General features: G+C 52.9%; 11 protein-coding genes across 11 annotated transcripts; 5 read left to right on the forward strand and 6 right to left on the reverse strand.

Annotated features, from left to right (window-relative positions):
• Window positions 1–97: 97 nt before the first annotated feature.
• On the reverse strand, window positions 98–1771 carry VTN49DRAFT_2249 (uncharacterized protein; the record flags this gene model as incomplete). The annotated part of the gene is made up of 4 exons (XM_069409953.1): window positions 98–846; window positions 910–1252; window positions 1323–1558; window positions 1744–1771. 4 exons carry the CDS (start codon window positions 1769–1771, stop codon window positions 98–100), a joined length of 1356 nt encoding a protein of 451 aa, XP_069268807.1.
• A 169-nt stretch (window positions 1772–1940) lies between these two features.
• VTN49DRAFT_2250 (uncharacterized protein) lies at window positions 1941–2484 on the reverse strand (the record flags this gene model as incomplete). The annotated part of the gene is made up of 2 exons (XM_069409955.1): window positions 1941–2186; window positions 2449–2484. 2 exons carry the CDS (start codon window positions 2482–2484, stop codon window positions 1941–1943), a joined length of 282 nt encoding a protein of 93 aa, XP_069268808.1.
• An 878-nt stretch (window positions 2485–3362) lies between these two features.
• VTN49DRAFT_2251 (uncharacterized protein) lies at window positions 3363–3791 on the forward strand (the record flags this gene model as incomplete). Its single annotated transcript, XM_069409956.1, has 1 exon — window positions 3363–3791. One exon carries the CDS (start codon window positions 3363–3365, stop codon window positions 3789–3791), a length of 429 nt encoding a protein of 142 aa, XP_069268809.1.
• A 911-nt stretch (window positions 3792–4702) lies between these two features.
• On the forward strand, window positions 4703–8426 carry VTN49DRAFT_2252 (uncharacterized protein; the record flags this gene model as incomplete). Its single annotated transcript, XM_069409957.1, has 2 exons — window positions 4703–4917; window positions 4985–8426. The coding sequence occupies 2 exons, from the start codon at window positions 4703–4705 to the stop codon at window positions 8424–8426; spliced, it is 3657 nt and encodes a 1218-aa protein (XP_069268810.1).
• Window positions 8427–9567: 1141 nt separating this feature from the next.
• VTN49DRAFT_2253 (translation elongation factor EF-1 alpha) lies at window positions 9568–11179 on the reverse strand (the record flags this gene model as incomplete). The annotated part of the gene is made up of 5 exons (XM_069409958.1): window positions 9568–10221; window positions 10278–10532; window positions 10590–10928; window positions 10986–11115; window positions 11175–11179. The coding sequence occupies 5 exons, from the start codon at window positions 11177–11179 to the stop codon at window positions 9568–9570; spliced, it is 1383 nt and encodes a 460-aa protein (XP_069268811.1).
• Window positions 11180–12089: 910 nt separating this feature from the next.
• Window positions 12090–12693, reverse strand: VTN49DRAFT_2254 (uncharacterized protein; the record flags this gene model as incomplete). Its single annotated transcript, XM_069409959.1, has 3 exons — window positions 12090–12163; window positions 12420–12626; window positions 12681–12693. The coding sequence occupies 3 exons, from the start codon at window positions 12691–12693 to the stop codon at window positions 12090–12092; spliced, it is 294 nt and encodes a 97-aa protein (XP_069268812.1).
• A 625-nt stretch (window positions 12694–13318) lies between these two features.
• VTN49DRAFT_2255 (uncharacterized protein) lies at window positions 13319–13970 on the forward strand (the record flags this gene model as incomplete). The annotated part of the gene is made up of 3 exons (XM_069409960.1): window positions 13319–13333; window positions 13394–13571; window positions 13642–13970. The coding sequence occupies 3 exons, from the start codon at window positions 13319–13321 to the stop codon at window positions 13968–13970; spliced, it is 522 nt and encodes a 173-aa protein (XP_069268813.1).
• A 297-nt stretch (window positions 13971–14267) lies between these two features.
• On the reverse strand, window positions 14268–15530 carry VTN49DRAFT_2256 (uncharacterized protein; the record flags this gene model as incomplete). Its single annotated transcript, XM_069409961.1, has 3 exons — window positions 14268–15240; window positions 15303–15356; window positions 15424–15530. The coding sequence occupies 3 exons, from the start codon at window positions 15528–15530 to the stop codon at window positions 14268–14270; spliced, it is 1134 nt and encodes a 377-aa protein (XP_069268814.1).
• An 881-nt stretch (window positions 15531–16411) lies between these two features.
• Window positions 16412–17398, forward strand: VTN49DRAFT_2257 (uncharacterized protein; the record flags this gene model as incomplete). Its single annotated transcript, XM_069409962.1, has 3 exons — window positions 16412–16438; window positions 16495–16813; window positions 16869–17398. 3 exons carry the CDS (start codon window positions 16412–16414, stop codon window positions 17396–17398), a joined length of 876 nt encoding a protein of 291 aa, XP_069268815.1.
• Window positions 17399–17647: 249 nt separating this feature from the next.
• Window positions 17648–18997, forward strand: VTN49DRAFT_2258 (uncharacterized protein; the record flags this gene model as incomplete). The annotated part of the gene is made up of 1 exon (XM_069409963.1): window positions 17648–18997. One exon carries the CDS (start codon window positions 17648–17650, stop codon window positions 18995–18997), a length of 1350 nt encoding a protein of 449 aa, XP_069268816.1.
• A 136-nt stretch (window positions 18998–19133) lies between these two features.
• VTN49DRAFT_2259 (uncharacterized protein) lies at window positions 19134–19568 on the reverse strand (the record flags this gene model as incomplete). The annotated part of the gene is made up of 3 exons (XM_069409964.1): window positions 19134–19291; window positions 19349–19447; window positions 19511–19568. The coding sequence occupies 3 exons, from the start codon at window positions 19566–19568 to the stop codon at window positions 19134–19136; spliced, it is 315 nt and encodes a 104-aa protein (XP_069268817.1).
• Window positions 19569–20206: the final 638 nt, after the last annotated feature.

Here is a 20206-nt window from a genome sequence, read left to right on the forward strand (position 1 = left end):
AAAAAGCAAAAAAAAGCGAGACCAAAAACACAAAAACCCAAGCCCAACGCCCAACCGTCAAAAACACATAGTATCACAGATGCACACAATCTCATCCTCATTCAGATGGCATCCGACGCTCCGGACGAGGCCGTCGCAAGCTCTTCATCCGGGTCATGAAACCGCCTCCTCCATTAGGTTTGTTCTCCTTGTTCTCCTCTGGAGAACGCTCATCCGTCGTTCTTCGCTCAAGCCCTCCTGCTGGCTTCGGACTGCTCGACGCCCGACTGCGTCCCGACATCTTGGCCTCCTCGATCTTGGCCGTCTTAGAGTCGTAGGCTGCGTCATAGTCTGTCATAAAAGGATTCTTGTCGTTCGCGCGGTTGGAGCTCGAGGCCCTGGCAGCAGAGCTCGTCATGGCATCGGGCGGCGTCGGTCGCGCAGATGCGCTCTTGTTGATGCCCCGGAATCTCTGCGCCAGACTCTTTTTGCGCTGGAGACCGCCCCCTGACGGTTCCATATTCTCTGCCTCGCTGTCTCGACGCTCAATGGCAGCTCGACTTGCCGGCGTTCCCTCTAAGAAAGTCGACGTGCCAAGCCCCATACTTTCCGCTCCGTGCACGGGTTCGACCCGTGACATCGGATCAAACTCCGTCGACTGGGGCTTCTTACTTCCGGTATTGTAGTCGAGATATCCTTCCGCCGTTTGCCCGTGAAACAGGGCAAGATCCAGTTCCGAGTTGTTAGGGCCGGAACCACCGACAGCCATGTTTTTGGAGTCCTTCGCAAAAGCGTGCAACGGTGCTGTCCGAGGCTTCCGGTTCCGATGGGGATTGCATGCGTCGAACGGTCCGTCATGGTGGAACACTGCAACACCCTGTTAGTGCTACGACGCTCAGATCGCACAGTAACCTTGCGTACAGCCAGTACCATATATAGATGTCACATCCAACTTATCAATGACATCCAGCCGGTAACTTGTCTGACGTTTCGACCGGTGCTTGCTGTCGTGATGACGCCGAGCTTCTCGTCGTCGTCTCTCCTCCTCCGGCGTTAGTTTGGGTTTTTCCAACAAAGAGGACTCCGAATTTCGCCGTGGCCGAGGTCGCGACTCTCTCGGCGGTCGAGGAGGCTGTCGCGATTTGTCATCATCATTGGAACCAGGACGTCCGTCTCGGTCCTTCGGACGTTGGGAAGGGGGAAAAGGCCGATCGGGATGCGGTGGCGGCGGCCGACGCTCCTTGGGTTTGGACTTGTCTAGTGAGAGGTTTTCCTGCCGCAGCAACAAGCAGTCAGTAAAGATACGGTTTCATTGAGAAGAGATGCTTTTGAAAGTCACTCACAAAAAGTTCCGCCGCATGGCTGACGGGAGGCGATGACGAATCCGACATTGGTGACGATGGTTTTCCGCTTGGAGCAGACTGTGTTGGCGACAATAGCTCCGTCTCGTCCAAGAAAGGATTTGTCGACCGCGGTCTCTCTGGACGAGGAGAGGTCGGTCCCCCAGAAGACAACGCGCGGTTCCGGAAGGGGTTATTAGAACCCAAGTTGACGGTTAGATTGGGGGATGCCTTGCGGTCTAGACAAAGAGAAACACCAACGGGGTCAGTAAAGCAGTTCAAACAGGAAGTGCGAAACTGTTCTTTTTAAACAGGGGGGCTTTCGACGAGGATGAAGACGAATTCGTGATGACGAAGGGGCATGAAATGGAGTCGTGGAATGGATCAAGTTTCTAATTCAATTGCAGAATTTAAGGTCACCAACCTGGCACAGAGATTGGAGCGAGCGTCATGATTGAAGGATATGACTGGTCTAGGAGTTGATTCCTTGCGTCGGCAGAGAATCCACTGATAAGCAGCGGGACAGCTGGACTGGGCGAAATCCAACAAGGGCTCAATGCACGGCGGCAACGAGGACTCGACCGATGCAGCAGAACAGCGAAGGAGCCACAATTGGCAGTCTCAGCAGCGATAGAGGGTCCGCGATAGGACACAGGCGAGGAGATGACCACGGGGGTTGATCGGACCTTTCTGAAACGACTCCGGCGCACTCAGTTGTTGGTCGCAATCTGCCCGTTTCAGGGCGAACTGCAAATGAGTTGACGTGTACCGCACAAGAAGGCAGTCCACTGCGCTCACAGCGGTCCCGCGATCGGCTTGCACGTTGTTAAGAAATGGATATGGGTTTGGGAGAGGAATCAGAGGCCCCTGATATTTAGTATTATTTGAAATGGTGCCCCTGGGCGGGCAACCGAGTGGATTCCGAACGGCGGACCGGGGGAGGATCGCCGGGTGGTTGCTAGGGTATGCAACACTACTGGCCCAATGCCAGTGGAGAGAGGACAGAAAGAATACAGTGATGTCGACAAACACAACCAGCGAGAATCGACACCTGCCTCGGGCTTACAGAGAAATTTATCTGAGCATGAAGAAGAGGAGCGAATTGCGATGCTCTTGAGGGGAGAGGAACCCCTTGACCAAAGCGGAAAAGTTCGACGAAGCTCATGACTAATCATTCCTCGTGACTCGGAGAGTTCCGCTTTAGGTTTAGTATGCAGTGTATGATACGGACTAGCCGTTCTCGGTACGGGGAATGTACGCACATGTTATGTACCCCGTATTTCTGGTAGGTTACTGTCGCTTGATGAGGTGACGGTGGATGATTGTTGGAGTGTCTAAAAACGTGGGTTTCAGAGTGAAGTCGTGCTCCCCATCAGCTTCTGACATTCAACATTTTTTTTTTCCGTCGTTGGATCGGAACCCACGCAGCCTCGCAACTCTCTCGAGTCGCGGCTGTCTCACTTGCATACTCGAACCTGACTTCACCTCATGCTTCTTAATAAAGATACTCCGTGCCCTATGATAAGAAAGAAATAGTCGCGAAAGTTGTAGCAAGTCAATGAAGTCGTCGGCATTTAGCCTATGGATATCGTGCCGAGCCAAGGATTGCTAGAAGCCGTTTCAGTCAAATTGCCGCTGGTCAACTATCCAAGGACGTCTATGAACTGGCTTACTATAGCTGCGACTCAATGCATTGGCATTCCGGTCTGGCTTGGCCATTGCACCGCAACGGTTCTCATTCCTGCGATGGTTGCCACAGCCCACAGTGCCCAGGCTCTTCATACGGTATCAAAACTCGTACTGGTACAGTTCCGCAGGCTTGGCAACGCAGATCCGGATATTTCCGAAAAAAAACTCAAAGTCACGTGAAACGCTTGAATGTTGACATGCATGAGCGGAGGAGCTTGCGACGTCTCTTGCAAGAACAAGAAACCTTGGACTTTGGTGGTCAATCTACGACTGCATCCATTCTTCGACAAAGATTCAGATAATAGGTATCGATCGCCGGTCGACAAAACCAATTTCCTCCACTTTCCCCCCATCATGGACTCCCAATCCCAACCTCCCGCTCCGCCCAACCCATCGTTCAACAATCCACGCTTTACCATGGAGCTCGAGTTCGTCCTCTCCCTCGCCAATCCACATTATCTGTCACACCTGGCGGTGAACTTTCCCAATTTGCTTGGAACTTCCACCGCTGCAGAGGAGGGCTCCATGGAGGACAACGACAGGTCCACGGTATCGAGAGATGCGCAGGCTTTTCAGGCTTATCTGGCCTACCTCTACTCGTACTGGAAGACTCCGGAGTATGCGCAGTTCCTGACCCATCCTGGAGCAACATTGCGAGCCCTGCGATTGTTGCAGGAGGAGTCGTTCCGCCGGGATATCATCCGCCCTCAGGTCATTGAGCGTTTATTGGAGACGGAAGAACATGGGAAAGATACCGCTGGGGATCCGGAGAAACATGCATAAATGCTCCACAGCCTCGTTTGTGGAGAGAATAATCTGTCCTTCGTTTATATCATCTACCATCCTATCGGCTCGAGCCTTCAATTACAGTACATATCCCATTCTCCTGAAATGGGTTCAAGCGGATGGCGTGCCGTCCGCCAACATGGAGTCTCGAGTCTGCTGCTGACGACCGCAGCGTACCGGACGCGTCATACAGTCCAGGACGAGAAGCAGTCTTGTTGACTCTGCCTCCCACACTCTCTGGGAATCAGAACATGACCTGTGGGTTGGCACCCCTCCCGGCTAGTCAGGCTCCTGAACATGATGACACACTATTGCTAGCATACTACTCCAAGTTTTAACCTTGGATAATCGAAATTCGAGATCCAAGCTCTCTAACAGTAATCATCTTGGTTTTATTGTTTACTTTGACGTATTCTTTCTTGGCTGTTTGTTCAGGGTCCTCCGAGGCAGATTGAGTGTCACGTGCCCTTCGCGATCCGCGTTATCCGGATTTTATTTTGTCATTCGGAGGTCCTCGACATCATCGATTTGCAGTCGCCTCCAGGAATCTCCAATCGTTCAAATACTGTATTAGAGCTCCAACTTACCAGGTTTTGCTCGTGCATTGAATATGCCGGCGCTCCGCCCCCAACTCGATTGCTAATCTGGGCAGAATCCCTCTGTTTCATCGCCTCAGGTAGCCTGGTCTCCACCCCCCCTACACGCTGACAAGCACCAGCATAGACAAGCGCCCCTTTTGCGCCTGGTCACATCATCAAGAGCCTCACAACAGAAATCAATTCTCTGCTAAATAACCACGGCCCACGCGTCGAATCTGCGCCTCCCGAATCGATGCTCGCTCTGTATGGAATCGGATCCTTAGTCTTGGTCAGCGGTCAATTTGTGGCCCCCTGCGGCTCGCGCCTGTGATGAATACCGTTCGCCAGAAATGTCGTCCCAAGCACCAGGTGCTCGTCCTCAAGTGCTTCCCCCGCTATCAAAAGGGCGTTCAAGATGTGAAACCAAATCCTAGCGAACTGTCATATCTGCTCTACTATGCCAGCACGCGGCGGAGCAAACTACTCAAGGTCGGTGCGTTTTTACAGAAGCGCATCGCCAGGGATACCTGGAGGGGCAGGCATGGGTGAGTTCATGCTCGCTTGATGGACAGCTCCCCGCAGACCGCTGACTCAGCCTTGTTTGGCGCCCAGGAACGTCCAAGTCGCCTTGCAGATATTCACCGCGTTGATTGAGAAACTGCCACGCGATCTGCCGCTCTATGCGCACTTCGTTCTCTCCGCAATTCAGGATGTCCTTCGTTCCAATGACATATCCATGGTCGAGGAGACCATTTTGACATTCGAAACACTATGCAACAACCAAGATTTGGCGGTCCTGGCCGCTGACCACGCCTATGCCACTCAATATCATGGCATCATTCGAACATATGCGGACTTTGCGTCTTCGGCGTCCCACTTACCCTCTCGCACGACCCTGAGCCGCCCGATGGCCCTTCGTTGGCGGAAGGCAGGCCTGAGAGCGATTCAGTGTGTTGTGAACTCAGAGGCGCTGGGAGCCGATGGCGGAAAGCAATTAGAAATTGTTGTGCCGGTAATCCTAGAGAACCTCTACGCAAACGGCGATGACGTCGCGGAATTTTTACGAGCGACGCCGCAAATTCCAGGTGGGAAACCGGAACGAGAGCTGCCACGGCGTCGTCACCCGAGCGTGGCCAACGTGCCCACCGTGGATGCAATCGAAGGCAACGTTGCGGAGGCCGCTGGCTCCGTCGCAGACGCTGACAAAGTCGCAGAAATGGAGGTTCGAGCTCTGGCCTTGAGATGCTTGGAACGCATCTTTGTGGCAGGTAGCCATCGTACACAACTCCGCACAGCAGCCGGTCTTGTCCTACAGTTCATTGTGTCCAAACATCATACCGATGAGAAGGAAGTAATGGACAGCTATGATTGGGCCAAGATCCTGCTCGACATGGTCGTTCAGTGGTGCCCCGTCCAGGACCGCTTCATTGTCCTGGTCACGGCGGTCGAAATCTTGCGCGACATGGCGTTTGAAGAGCATCTTCTTGGTCAGCAGATCATCATAGCATCGCTGGTCGACTCCGTCTTGAAGTCACCTGTCAATCTAATTGGATTGAGTGTCATCGATGTTTTGGCTGTGTTTGTGCAGCAAATCCTCCGTCTGTTCCAAACTCCTCAACCTTCGCCCAAGTCCCAAAGTGAACCCACTGAAAATGGTGCCAAGGGAGAAAAGGCCGAAAATGATAGGCATGACCGGTCCGAGAATAACTCGACTGCTGCACCAAACTTTTCATCGAGGAGAACTAGACTCTCCGAGCTTCTCAAACAATGCACGGGCAACCTTGCTACCCATATTTATTATGCCGACCAGATATCTGACATGGTCCGAACCATCGTGCGGAGAGTCGTGTCTTCGACTCCGTCGTCAGACGCTACTCCGGAACCAACCGCGAGAACCGGAGCTGAATCATCTGCGTCCTCGAACAACGCCGCAAGTGAAAAGCCGCTCGAAACGTCGGCTCATTCCGCCGCTGCCAAAGTTGCAGCATTGGAAGCGGCCAAGCAGGTGCTCGTCGTTGCAAACACGAAAAAGTCGATTGCCGGACAGGGCATGGAGACACGGAACAGAGTCGGGATTCAAGTCTGGGACGGCAGTCAAGGTCTGCTACGTGATTCAAGTTCTCAAGTGCGATGGGCGTACGCGGATGCATTCATCTACTGGCTGATGTCAGAAACGACGCCAACAAACCTCAAAGTTAGAGAGCCCGTGCACGTCCGCCGACACAGTCGCTCGCAGTCGAGGAAAGAAACGGATGAAGTTACCAGGCAAAGGATTTCCATTTCGCAGGCACAGGTTGACAAGGCATCAAAAGCTGCTGCCAACAACTTTATATCGCTCTTGCACCTGGCCATCTACGACAATTCAATTGATTTTGCGACAACTCACTCGGAGATCCTCCTCATGCATCTCCTACTTAGCAGCTTGATCCAGCGCCTGGGAATTAATGCTGTCCAGTTCGGTCTACCGATGGTGTTGAAACTTCAGGAGGGGCTGTCAACGAGTCAATTGCTCGATTCTGTGACAGCTCAGATCAACGTCAGCAGTTTAGTGTACGGTTATCTTTCAGAACTTAGCAGGATCTTTGACTTTGAATCGTCCAAAGTTGGGATCGCTATTCAGGGAGAGATTCGCAAGAGAAAGTCTCACGGAGTCTGGCTGGATCAGCTGCAGGCGCCTCCACTTCCGATCGACGAGATCACTGGTGTGGCCTCGGGGCCTGTACATGCTGCTCCTCAAACGGTGTGCTCTCCGTTTACAGCGAGGGACGAGCTCATCTACCAGATTGAGAATGCCTACGCAGCGTCCCTGCTCAGTGCGTCATCGAGCCCTCCTGGCTCGCCACCCAGGACGTCAGCCAGTCAGGCGTTCGGATTTGTGTCGGGAATGCCACAGGAACTCGCACTTCCCACTGACATCAAAGAGCAGCTATTCTCCCCATGGTCTCGGGAAGCTTGTCTAGCCGTGCAAGAGGAATCGGCAAAGGCATCGTCGGTGGGGTCACGGAACGGCACATCGGCCCGACGAAGCTATATCCAGATTAATGGGATTGGGAGCGGCTCGTTGCAAAGCGCGGGGTCGCCGCCCACAGCACAACGCCGAGAGCATACGCCCAGTGTGTTCGGCCAGGGCAGTTCTCTCAGTCTCGAGGGCTTCCGCAACACGGAAGGAAGGCGCAGCCCCGGAGCTTCGAGCGGTGACCCGACCATCCGCGTCAATGATCTCAAACGGATGCTCTCTGTCAGTCGTGGGAACACTGCGGCAGTGCGGCGCTCGAGTCCGCTGCGCAGCCGCATGGATGCTGCCGATAGCGACGCCACATCAAGCACGGAGAGTATGATGAGCGCCACTTTTTCCATGTCGGACATCAACACGGAAAGCAGGCCCCAGTCTATCCGGGGCGAGAGTGTCCGCCGGATGAGTCGAGATGGATCCGAGACGCCAAAAGCATCGGCGCCTCCCGCCGCCGCCCATAATCAAACTGACGAGAGCGAGGGATCTGCCTTTCCAAGCACGGACGACTCTAACGACATCCCTCCGGTGCCTCCACTGCCGCCGAACCTGTCCGTCCCGGGCGCATTCCCCGGCAGCGGTGACACGGCTAGCTCAGCGAACCTCTCTCGCCAGTCATCGCTCTCACAACGATCCCAGTCAGACCGCCCGTCCACTGCACCTGGCCCACGTAAGTCCACCGGCTCCTTGAAACCCGGAGCCGAGGCGGGCGGCCACCGACGGTCGCTTGCACAACGAAAGAGCCGGTCGAGCACCAATCTGCAGCAGCCATATCTGCCAGCGCCAGTTGCTATGCGGAAGACTTCCGCGCCTCCCTCCTCTACACCCTCCCCAACTACTGATCATCGCGGCTCTGCTGCGGAGGCGCGATCGGAAGCGGAGAAGCTGCTCCAGGGCCTCACCAACCGTGAGCAAGAGAACGAAAACGAGGACAGCTTCGGCTCCCTGCCTCGGCTAACAGCAGCAGGATCCGCAACGGCCGAAAACTCGCGCTCTCAGCGGCGGCGTATCAGCAGTGGCGGGATTGGTCGTCCTCCTTACTAATTTGTCTTTCAAATCGGGTCTTTTCTCTTTTTCCTTTTTCCTTCTTGTACATGATTCCTTTTTTTCCTGTCCTTCCTTTACGCATTTATTATTTATTGTTTGGGTCATGTCGGTCCTTTCTTTTTTTTTTTTTTTTTTTTTTTTTCTTTCCTATTCCTACAGCGAGAATTCGTTTCTGTGTTAAAATCTTTTTGGTGTTCCATCTTTTGGCTTCTTATTCTTCCTGTCTGATACTCTTATTCATAGAACAACAGTCGTTAGTGTTGGTTAATAGATAATGGAACTGTTCCTTTATGGGATACTTTCTGTTCATAGAGAAGAGTTGCATTCGTCATCAATGTTGAGTTTTGCCAGGCTGACACATCCATACAGCAAGGACTAGTGAGGATTGACAGGCAGAGTTGGCGAACAGAAGTCATTTTCAAGTCCACTTTCTCTGGTGCTTAGCAGAGGGAATGAGGAGCGACACCCATTTACACATATGCCTTGGTTAGACAAACCCAACGCACGATAGGAACATGGGAAACGATAGGCAACGAAAGACAAAATTGAACGAAGAAACCTAGATAAGTGTGCGAGATTCTTCAGGTATTCGGGCAATCAGTTCAACAGGCCGTTATGAGATAAGATATATACTTCGACCGCCAGACAAACGGATAATTGCGGAGTTCACCATCTACGGTTAAAATCCTGCTATCCAATCTGTAGATCCGTCTGTACGAGGTACGAGAGCACGGAATAGACATCAGTAAATATTGCACGGGCTTATCTAGTTGCTATATGTGGGCACAATTTGCCAGTCGAGAAAACATCGTTTGATTGCCTACTGAGTTATCGGGAAACGGCAAAGTTTGAACACAAGTTGGGCCCATACGAGATACAACCAATCCTCCTGGGAATGTGCTTGGGCATCAAAAGTCTTGCTTATCGAACACCAGGGCCACCGTTCTACAACTTGACAAGAGCGGGACGATTGAAGCAAACCGTTGATTGAGGCCCTAACTAAATTCGCAAACCACTCCTACCATGGTAAAAAAGGGTCATCATCATGCTCATTGCAAGGCATTTTTAGAACAAGTCTATGTTCACATTTCTAACCACCATGAAAGCACCCAACAAGAAATCGTCACACGTGATGCGCTTATTTCTTAGAGGCCTTCTGGGCAGCCTTGGTCACCTTGCCAGCACCGCCCTTGGACTTCTCAACGCTCTTGATGACACCGACAGCGACGGTCTGACGCATGTCACGGACGGCGAAACGACCAAGCGGCGGGTAGTCAGTGAAAGACTCAACGCACATCGGCTTGGTCGGGATCATCTTGACAATGGCAGCATCACCAGACTTGATGAACTTCGGGTTGTCTTCGACCGACTTGCCGGTACGGCGGTCGATCTTCTCCAGCAGCTCGGCGAACTTGCAAGCAATGTGGGCAGTGTGGCAGTCAAGGACAGGAGCATAGCCAGCACCGATCTGGCCAGGGTGGTTCAGGACAATGACCTGAGCGTTGAAGGAGTCGGCACCCGCCGGCGGGTCGTTCTTGGAGTCACCGCAGACGTTGCCACGGCGAATCTCCTTGACGGAGACGTTCTTCACGTTGAAGCCGACGTTGTCACCAGGCTGACCCTGGGGGATGGAGGTGTGGTGCATTTCAACGGACTTGACTTCGGTGGTGACGTTGTTGGGAGCGAAGGTGACGACCATACCCGGAGCAATGATACCAGTCTCGACACGGCCGACCGGGACGGTACCAATACCACCAATCTTGTAGACATCCTGCAGGGGCAGGCGGAGGGGCTAGATTGCATGTTAGAATATGCTGCCGAAAGGTAGATGATCACTTCGCAACATACCTTGTTGACCGGACGAACCGGGGGCTCGACGGCATCAATGGCCTCCAGCAAGGTCTTGCCAGTGACCTTGCCACCCTTGACCTCCTTCTCCCAGCCCTTGTACCAAGGAGCGTTCGTCGAGGGCTCCAGCATGTTGTCACCGTGGAAGCCGGAGATGGGGACGAACGGAACGTTCTTGGGGTTGTAGCCGACCTTCTTGATGAAGTTGGAGGTCTCCTTGACGATTTCGTCGTAACGGGCCTGGCTCCAGTTGACCTTTGGAATTGTCAGTTTGAACTTTCGTAGTTTATAGGTTGCGCGGGGTTAACATACAGTGTCCATCTTGTTCAGGGCAACGATCAGCTGGCGGACACCCAGGGTGTAGGCCAACAGAGCGTGCTCACGGGTCTGGCCATCCTTGGAGATACCAGCCTCGAACTCACCAGTACCGGCGTTGATGATGAGGATGGCGCAGTCGGCCTGGGAGGTACCCGTGATCATGTTCTTGATGAAGTCACGGTGGCCGGGGGCATCAATGACAGTGACCTCATACTTGGGGGTCTGGAACTTCCAGAGGGCAATATCAATGGTGATACCACGCTCCCGCTCGGACTTGAGCTTGTCAAGCACCCAGGCGTACTTGAAGGAGCCCTTGCCCATATCGGCGGCTTCCTGGGGTCGTCGTTAGCCGTCTGCTCGAACACGGAAGGAACGAGGATGGGAGTGTACCTTCTCGAACTTCTCAATAGTACGCTGGTCGATACCACCGCACTTGTAGATCAGGTGGCCAGTCGTGGTCGACTTGCCAGAGTCGACGTGGCCGATGACCACGACGTTGAGGTGCGAACGCTCTTCCTTACTGTCGACCAAGTCAGAACGCTGTCCATCGCGATCGATCTGATGCAGAGAAAAACATACCCCATGGTGGCGGTGTGATGAACGGATGCTTTCTGGTGATAGGACTAGGAAACACCGAACTGCTCAGGAACTACGGCCGGGAGCGTAGACAAGCTGAGCCCGAGAGAGAAGTTAGCAGATGGATGAAAGGAAAAAGTGGGAGGGAGGCAAGGAGGAGGGTTTATACGTACTGAAAGCGGACGTAGAGAGGAAAGAAGGAAAAATTTTTGTGGGAGGGGATGGAGGGGAAAGTCTTATATGGAGGGGCAAGCGAGAAGGCAACTAGCCCACTGGAGTTGGTCGATTTGCAGCCGGCCGACGACTATTGGCTCCAGGCGGCGTTTGACCCCACCTACAATTGTCTGGCACCAGCGATGACTCTTGCACGGAGCCCACGAAGAGTGAAAATTCTGTCGACGGCGAAGACCGCAACCGAACCGATTGAGGGTCGTGGACCGGGTTTTCAGTGTCGCATTGCCCTCAATTCTCCAACAGGATTCCAGTGCGTGTCGTATCTCTGAAAATTGGTTCTACGGTTAGCCCTATCATTTAGGGCTTAACGAGCGTCTACCATGCCGCTAGGCGGGGTAAAATGTCGCCCTAAAAAGGAAAGAAAGAATCTGCCTTGCCACCCAAATGGGGGGTTGTGGAAACCTTGGGTACAATTCGACAGCATCAGAAAAAAATTTTTTTTTCAGAGCTGGACCTTGGAGGCTCGGGTCTCGAAGAGGTTCCGTTCCCTGATCTAGTGCCGGAGATTGGCATGGAAGAAGGTTGATACGCATGAAGAAAAAGAAAATACCTTCATTCAGCCCGGCGACGCGGGGTATCGTCCAAAAATTTTATGCCCTCGAGATAACAATGTAAAATCGACCTGATAACATAATCACAATGAAATGGCTAATTGGCAATGCATTTCTCGACAATTGCAAAGGCCTAGAACTCCAAAACTCCAGATACCCAAAAATTCCATGCTAGTTTTCTCGCCAGCGTGTGCCACAGGTGGTGCACTACGAGTTACCCACCATGTCATCAGCATTCTCGCCGTCATCCTCGTGTGGACAGATCAAGTCTCACCTTGAGGAAAGTTGTCATAGGCTCATCTGCGCTACGAATTTGCAGCTGGAAGAAATATGCCCGATCGCCATTACACGTCTCCGATGGACATTGTGCTGGAGAAGGTAGAGAAGATCAGTCAGATCCAGATCTCTCCAACAGACCCAGCTTATTTCGATCCTTGAGCATCGATTCACGCGAAGAACTTACTGGCCATAGTATCTCCTCCAAAGTCATCCTTCCCACCGAACACGTCCTCGACTTCTTTCCGTTTCATCATGGTGTCCTCGTAGTATGCGCAGTCCACGATGTACTGATAAGGGCATGTCCGGCACTCAAAGCGATTCACCCCGAGAGGATATTGACTGGATGGATCGGCACGGGAGATGGTGAGGGCATTGCTGCAATTCGGGCAAACTGCATGGACCGATCAGCAATGATGTACTGGCCAGGGGAATCGTTGACACCTACAAGTCAAAGTCATCGTGACAATGCTCGCGAATCAGCTGGAATCTTTGGTGAAACAATTCTCACAGGCCAAGGAAAAAACTGGGAAAGGATATCGATTCTTTACGAGGATATTGAAGTATCAATTCCAAGCATCACCACAACTGTGTTTGTACCGTTGTTGGTCTGTAAGAGGATTGATTTTCACATGCCGATTCATGCCGTGGCTAGTGCCGGATGATTGCGCCACAGGATCGCCGATTGCTGCGCCACACAAGCGGGGCTAGGATATCTCCGGTGTCGACTGGCGTAATGGGCTTCGCTCGGAGTCGGCGTAACCTGGGCTCTTAGACCGTCTTAGCAGAGTTCGATTATTTGGCCTGGACGTCCGAGCCTTGATCCTCTCGGCATTGGTTAATGATCCAGCCGTCGTCTGACGGACGGTAAGCTGCGCAATTAACTTCCCCGTGTCTTCTCGCCATCATTGTAGCAGTTTCGTACTCCGCACCGCGGCCGCTGATTTGTCAACAAACGCCAATCTTCCACCACGCTGCTCGGATACAGTCGCCTTTGAACGATCCTGGTAATTTGGAATAACACACACATTAGGTTTGCGAGGCCACATTGGGATAAAGTGATCAGAGCGAAGCTTGGGCGCAATCATGGCTGAAGATGAGGTGCGTTTTGCCGGCCTTCCGGCACAAATCTGAATTCAACTGACAAGTCCATCCTTGCAGGGTGCGTCGCCGCGAGAACTCGTGGTTGAGGCATGCCGCCGAGATCAACCGCACCTGATCGAGCAGGTCTTGAACGACATGTCGGACAAGACAAATGAGGAAGTTGCGGAGTTCTTTAACGGCGTCAAGGATGCCTTGGGTAACCATGCGCTTCATATCTGTGCCATGTACGGCAGTTGTAAGTGACAATAACCGGGCCCAATCGGTTGGAGGAGGACATTAATTGACACTGCTGTGCGCCCTCGCAGACGACACCATGGATGCTCTCTTCGATATTCAGTACTTTGAATGTGACCCGGTCACACGGGTCGACCAGGACACCCCGCTGCATACGGCGGTACGGTTCGCGAACGAGAAGGACGCCGAGCTTGGGTTGGCCATGATTGAGATGATGTGCGAAGCCGGCTGTGATCCCCGGGTAAGGAACAAGCATGGTCAAAAGCCGATTGATTTGGTCTACGCCGAACACCCGGAAATCAAGAAAGCGTTGCAAAAGGCCGAATATATTCTTAGTGAGAGTGTTCAACAAGAGAGTGAAGGGGAGGAAGGGGCCAGCAGTGCGAGTGACAGCGAATGATGGACGCGTCTCATGTGCGACAAGTATATTACACTGGAGCCGTGCCTCACTGATGTTCCATTTGAGAGACCGACTTGGGTGGATTTGGGGCTTCTTTTACATATGCACACGGTGAAGATTCCAGTAGATGGCTATGAGTTTTGTCTAGACCATATTCGTACGTTTGATACCAGTTTTATGGAATTCAATGAATAGTTACTCACGCCGGCCCGTATCGTGCATGACAGGAGAAACAAGCAATAAGCCGTCCTGCAGAAGGAGGTGCTTCGTACATTACACGTAAACTAACAGACTTGTCTAATCTTCCTTCTGATCTCCCATCACAGGTTCGTCCCACCCAAACCTGAGCCGGTGTCGGTACTCGGCCACGATCTCGGGGCTGATGCCGTTTCCACCGCAAGTAATGACTACGACACGACTGTCAGGATTGAGATCCTTGACGGCCTCCTTCAGTCGTGGTCCAACCGCAACGTCTACATTCACTCCGCATGCCAGTTCGACAAGCAACCGACACTCATCCGCTAAGGTAACAACACCCCGCGCCGCTTCGGCGTCAGACAGAACCACGCTGGTGACCGTGATGCCGGTGGGCGGAGAACGCGCATACGAGTATGTTCGCTCCGAGACCCGCAGGGCTCCAAGAGTTGTCGCTTGGGACGTGATGGCCTGCAGCGAGTCGTGGGAGCCTTTCTGAAGCGAATACGCGAGTGAATCCGCCCCCTTGGTTTCCACTGCCACGACCTGAATATCCCGGGCACCCTCTGGCTGCGGGTGCCTTCGTAGGTACTTTTCCAAGCCCTGAATGACGCCATTGAGAAGCCCGCCGCCACCAACGCTACAGATTATCACATCCGCAGGGAAAATCTTCTCCCCTTTTTCATTTATTCGTGGGGGCAGCTGAGCCGCAATCTCCTCGACCATGGTCGAGTTTCCTTCCCAGATCAACGGGTGGTCGAACGGCGGAACATAGACGTTCTTCACCGCGGGATCATTAGGCGGAGCATCGATGAACCGTGCCCGCAGAAACGTGTCCGCCTCATACCAGCTTGCGCCGTGCTGAATCACTTCCGTGGCGCCGGCCGAGCGCAGTTTCTCGACCATGATTGGCTTCGTACTGGTCGGCAGCACCACCGTGCATGGACAGCCAAGGTCGCGCGCAGCAACTACCGCGGCGAACCCGGCGTTGCCGCCGGAGGAGCTGTAAAAGTGCAGTTTCTTGTCATGGTTCGCTGGGTCAGAGAGGTATGAAAGGATCAGATTTCCAATGCCCCTGCGCGCGTTAGTAGACCTTTTCCATAGACTTAATAAATCTGTAAAGAAAATACAACATACCGAGACTTGAAGCTGCCGCCCGGCTGCAAAAGCTCCAGTTTTAGGAATATCCGGCTACTCATGGTCAGCACGTCGCAGCTGAATGTACCAACGAAGGGTCTGCATTTCGAAATGTACCCACCATTGAGCTCTTTTGGAAAGCTCCGCCGACTCTATCAACGGTGTCTCATTCCATGGCTGCCTTCTGTCTTTTGACGAGGATGTCAACTGCATTGTTGAATTCGCCATGGCTCCTGTAAGGACGATATGTGTTTTTCAATGCTGCTGTTCCGTGGGATACCGTCAAATTTGAGGCCCGGAATTGGTCCCGATGCGAGTCTACACAGCGAAAAGGAGAATGTACAGGTTGAAGAGAGTGGAAAAGACGGAAAGAAACTCGCAATGGAATATTCTACCCCTCTATCCGGTACATAAAATGCTACTAACACGAGGTTTGTTGACGACTTCGTCCTAGTCGGCTACGCCTGATAGGGGACATGGTGACGCGCTCGGCCTATCACTCCGAACCGGTGGACTAGGGGGGTGATTAGGTTAAACTCGGGCCGGCACTTGTTTTTAGAACATGCTCGTGTTGTTGGCGATTACAAACTACCAGCTACGAAAATAAAGCATGTTTTTCCAGAAGTTACTATGAAGTTAGATCTCTATTGCAGTTCCTGCAGGAACACGACTCTATTTTATCTCGTCTACACTCGGTTATCACCGGGTGGGCACGGACCGAATTGCTGATAGGGACTTGATCAACACCACGAGCTTCAGCCAACTCCAGCTGCTTGAATGTCTTGAGCCGGCTATGTTACATCAACTACGAAGATCTCTTTATTTTTCCGCGGATATGATCAGAAACCCTTGAGATTGGCTAACATGAGCAGTCCTGTTGTTATCCGACAAGATGAAACTCCGGTGTGCATGTCCTTCATAGAGCGTGGAATAGTTACATGATTATATAATCAGAAACGATTGGTTTCTCTTTCAGGAGAAATGGAAATGTGATCCGTGCATAATGCTTGGCGCGTCGCGCGTCTGCGACACTTGCTTTATCGCCTTGTTTCTGACTGCGAATTAACTCGGTTATCAAGTCGGTTCAACTCGTCGTTTTAAAACCAAACATGCCACCAATTCGCGGTCGTCGTGGGGTAAGGTCAATGAAGTATAGCGAAATCGAGGCACTAGGAGCTAATTCCCCAACCAGGTACGAGACCCCGAAGACTCCGATGAAGAATATACCCATGGGCACGGGCAGTCTTCCGACGCGGAAGAGGATGGAGATTCGCGCGCGCCGAGTAGCGTAGACGTGTTTGTCAAGAAGCTCGTGCGCCTGGCGCTTGCATGCGAATACTCCCGACAACCGATCCGGCGAACAGACATCAACGCTAAGGTGTTTGGAGAGCAAGGAACGCGACAGTTCAGAACTGTCTTTGACCGCGCGCAGCAGGAACTCCGCGCGTTGTTTGGAATGCAAATGGTGGAGTTACCAGCAAAGGAGAAAGTTACAGTTAGAGAGCGGAGAGGTGCGTCTTTATCTTTCCCGTACAGAAGTTTCATCTTCTAATGTTATAACTGCAGCTGCACAACGAGTCGAAAAACAGTCAACGACAACCAAATCATGGATCCTCTGCAGCACTCTGCCGTCAGAATACCGGAGTCCGAAAATTCTCCCCCCTAACCGGGCTCCGTCAACATTCACCGAAGCAAGCTACACAGCTCTGTACACGTTCATCATCTCGCTGATTACACTCTGTGGCGGGTCCATCTCAGAACAGAAGCTGGAGCGATACCTGCAGCGGACAAACGCAGAGACGTACACTCCAGTAGACCGGACGGACCGGCTGCTGCAACGGATGTGCAAGGAAGGATATCTGGTGAAAATCCGGGAGACAGAAGGAGGTGAGGAGGTGGTGGAGTACATTGTCGGCCCGCGGGGGAAAATCGAAGTAGGCGAGGCCGGTGTCGCAGGCCTTGTTCGCACAGTTTACGGGCGGAATAGCCCGGCAGAGGGCGATGAAGGCGCCGACGAGGAAGCCGCCATGTTCGAGCGGAAGCTTGAGCGAAGCCTGGCGCATAGTCGCCGGTATAATATCGCTAATGAGGAATGATGATCATGGCACGATGACCATTCTGATAGCTGCATAGCGCATGATATTCGTCGTAATGACTGATTGAAACGGATTCGATGTAGCCTAGCATTTTGCTTACTCGATCTCCAAGCAGATCAGGGTTTCCTTTGATCACGTGACTCCCAGATGAAGCTATCCGAAACCAACTCCGCATGTTGTCATGCAACGAGCTACTTGTGCATCACCCAGCGAGCTGGAGAAAAGCTTGGTTGCGGCGGTCTGCACAACATGAATCCAACCGCTGTATCACGGTCCAGTGCACAGACATGGCGCAGCTGCGGATTCTGTCTGCGGCAGAGCCGCCTGCAGCGCGCTTTCAACCAACGGCCCATTTCGACGTCACAAGCACTTCGAGCATCGACCAAAAACCCGCTACGTATGTCGACGAATTCGTCCAAGTCGGGATCGGGATCAGGACCCAGTGACCCGACGGCACAGTACAAGCGGCGGATGATACTCTCTGCGGCGGGAATGGCGGCGTGTGCGGTGGCGATGTACGCAACTATCAAGGTGTATGGGCCGGACATTGCGGATAATAAAGATGGGAATGAGAAGAAGCAGGATGCGGTTCAAAGCAACTGCATTAAATTGGATGGCCCAGCCGGGAGCGAATTTCCTAGCAGCCCCTCCGTGATCCGGATCCAAGGACAAGACGGCGTCGAACAAGTACCGACGGGTAATAGCACAGTGCCGACGTTCCCAAGCACGATTCGGCTACCAAAGGACATTAGTGAGCTCTCGCTAGAGCCGAACCAGGACGTGACGGTTGCGCCACAAGCAGAGGAAGAATACCAACTGCTGGGGCTAGGCCCCCGCACGGTGTCGTTCCTGGGCATCCAGGTATACGTGGTAGGACTGTATATCGCCAAGTCGGACCTGGCAAATCTGCAGAAAAAGCTGGTCGCGACGGGGGTTCAGCCGACTCTGGCGGCGGCAGCGGCGGTGGGCGCAGCATCGTCCGCATTGCCGGTACCAGAGGCAGACGGCGTGGCAGCCACGTCGCTAGTGTCAACGGAACGAGAAGCGTTGAAGAAGAAGCTGCTGAGCGCGGATCAGAGCGAAGAAGCCTGGTCGTCGATCTTGCGGGAGGCCAACATCCGCACGGCGATCAGGATCGTGCCAACGCGAAACACGGACTTTATGCACATGCGGGACTCGTGGGTGCGACTGATGTCGAACAAAGCGCAACAGGCTGCCGCCCGTGCGAAGGAAGAAGCCAAGAAGCAAGGCAAGGAGCGCCCTGAACCGACCGAGTACGATGACGAGGCGTTTGGCCGCTCAGTCAATGAATTCAAGGCCGTGCTGGGCGGCGGGTCACGGCGGGCGATTCCCAAAGGTCAGGTGTTGCTCCTACTGCGCGATCAGCAGGGCACGCTCGACGTGCTATTCCATGCGGACCCGAAGCAGCGGATGCGCTGGCTGGGCCGTGTCGCGGACGAGCGCGTCAGCCGCGCCGTCTGGCTGAACTACCTCGGCGGCAAAACTGTCGCCAGCGAGCCGGCGCGGGCGAGCATCGTCGACGGGGTCATGGGGATTGTAGAGCGGCCAGTGGGAACAATCACTCAAAAGGTTGTCTAGATGTACATTACAGACTACCCCATAAATCCTTCATAATCATGTAAAATATAATTCACGACTCTCTAATCATGCACCCATTTCTATCCCATACAAGGAACCAAACCGACAGAATGAAATAAGAACCATAAACCGAGATTTAGATCGCACCCGCCTCCTTCAACAAGTTCGGCAGCTCGCCCCTGATCGCCTGCAAGTCGGAGTTCCCGCCGATGTGCTTCTTGTTAATGAAGATGTTGGGCACGGTCCGCTGGTTGGTGAGCTCCTGGAGAGCGTTCTGGATGTCTTGTCCGTCCTCTATACCGCTTATTAATCTCCATCGACACCACAAACTGAGAATGGAAAAGAACATACCAACTTGGTCCAACTCCAGCACGTACGGCTTCGCACCTAGTTCGGCGAGGAGCGACTTGCTCGCTCGGCAGTAAGGGCAGTAGGACTTGGAGAAGACAACTGCACAAACTTGGTATGAGCATCGCTACCCCTCAAACAAGAGTGGGGAAGAAATGGACTTACCGACGCTGTTCTCGTCGATGATCTTCTGAGCCTTGGTCTTCGCAGCGGCGACGGACATGGTGCCAAACAGTCTCGAGAATATGGACGAAATTTTGGCGGTATTGATTGACTCGGTATGTGGAAGGGCAATCGCAATCGCTTTTATCTTTTATGAATTTATGTGGTTGTACTCTGTAGGACAAAGGAACAAGTTGTTGACAAGGGGCAAGTTCAACAACTTTATACCCGTCAGCAAAACCACTAGACGATTCCAAATTTCATATATTAGTAATCTACCTTGAAATCAATAGATCGGAAATAATAATTGCTGCTGAGATTTGGAATGAGGCAAACCGTAAGTCCGTCGCCGCGCTGATAGGTATGATGTCGGCTCAAAGAAAACTTGCGGTCGAATGGACCCCGATGACGTGAGGGGGCAGTCGGGAGGATCGTTGCCGAATATGCGGGAAGGCGATTACTAAGAAAGTCTAGTCTAGTCCTGTTTAGGAAGTAAGGTTTGGAGCATGACAAATCGTTTACGGTATGAAAGCATGTAAGGAAGGGAAATCCGGGAACGAAAATCGCGGGCATCATCATTGGGAGAGGCTCAGGTCTTCGAAGGTTCGACAGGTAAGAAGTATTACACGTCTTCTCCGGGCAAAGGATGCAGGATGGAAATGCGCATTCCGTTCTCGGACGAGAGATCAATTGAGAGTG

This window comes from Thermomyces lanuginosus (genome assembly GCF_041956635.1).
Source record: "Thermomyces lanuginosus strain ATCC 200065 unplaced genomic scaffold VTN49scaffold_27, whole genome shotgun sequence".
Classification (NCBI taxonomy): domain Eukaryota; kingdom Fungi; phylum Ascomycota; class Eurotiomycetes; order Eurotiales; family Trichocomaceae; genus Thermomyces; species Thermomyces lanuginosus.